This window comes from Gadus macrocephalus, chromosome 12, assembly GCF_031168955.1.
Source record: "Gadus macrocephalus chromosome 12, ASM3116895v1".
Lineage (NCBI taxonomy): Eukaryota > Metazoa > Chordata > Actinopteri > Gadiformes > Gadidae > Gadus > Gadus macrocephalus.
Genome location: NC_082393.1, coordinates 5,915,849 through 5,917,015, shown reverse-complemented (window position 1 = coordinate 5,917,015; position 1,167 = coordinate 5,915,849). Strand labels below are relative to the sequence as shown.

At 37.1% G+C, this 1,167-nt stretch overlaps 1 protein-coding gene across 1 annotated transcript in view; it reads left to right on the top strand.

Annotated features, from left to right (window-relative positions):
- Positions 1-199: 199 nt before the first annotated feature.
- nme7 (NME/NM23 family member 7) overlaps positions 200-1,167 on the top strand; it is a 19,560-nt gene continuing 18,592 nt past the window's right edge. The window contains exon 1 of the mRNA XM_060066698.1: positions 200-357. Within this exon, the coding sequence (XP_059922681.1) occupies positions 355-357 (3 nt within the window). The 5' untranslated portion in view covers positions 200-354. The remainder of the gene's footprint in view (positions 358-1,167) is intronic.

Sequence of the window (1,167 nt, the reverse complement as noted above, 5' to 3'; positions counted from 1 at the left end):
GTGTTCATTTGCCACTAGGTGGCGCGTGGCTTTATTAGCGTTATTGAATCTCCAACTTGATACAATCAACAATGTTATAATCAGCCAAATATGTTCATATTTATTATTAATAATATAGAATTGATGTTTGCAACCGTATGTTTGCAACCGTTGCATGAACATTTGTGTGGCACCGTTAACAATCTGCGATTTTTGCCCAATTGCTTTTGAACATGCCATTATAACCTTTCACCCAACCGCGTAACTATGGAAACGTTGTGCAGTTTGGAGCGTGCTGCTAGCTCACCCATGTAATTACTCATCGAAACTCAGATAGGTTTAATAAACGCATTTTCTTACGACGTTTGAAAGCAAATGGTATGTTAAGTCTTGCGGTTTTGTACATCGTATTTTAAAGGTGTAGTATTTGCGTTTCACGCTGATGAGTGTATATAGCAATTAGCAGTTAGCTATCTAGTGAGTTTACCCACATGATAACATGTACACCACTACTGGTCTTAACGTTTGACTGGTTCGTGGGTCAAGTAATGTGTGACAAGTTGGTTTATTCACAAACTGTAACCAATGTTATTTTGCTGGCTTTTGGCTAAAAGTGTCATTCGTTTGTGGAACTGTTAAAAAAACATAATCTCAACATGCTCAACTGAGCATGTTGGGTGATGTTTTCGGTAGAAGAGTATTATCTGGAGTTGTTTGGGGCTTGAGCGAAAGCACCAATTCCCCTAAAACATTTGAGTAGTGAAACTTAATTGCAGGAATACATTATAAGTACATTTCCGATATCGTGTCAGCTGTAGATCATAGTGAAATACACAAGAGGGAGCACTATTGGCATTGACATTTCTCCTATCAAATAATTAGGACACTGAAAAAGATACACATGCATATTGTATCTATCTATCTATATCTGTCTCCTTGGGATTTTCTGCAATGTTGCAGAAAAAGCAGACACATCTGTTACTGACTGAGGATATATTATTATGAATTGTTATGTCTAGGCCTACTTAACTGCTGTCTTTAGCGACTGTATCTTTTTAGCAAATACATTAAGTCATTTACAGACACTTATATCCAAAGCAAATGTCAAATGAGACTGGGGCCTTTTGCTAAATAAGTAAAATAAAAACTAAAAACCGCTGCACAGACAGCCCCGTATGAATCAGAAAG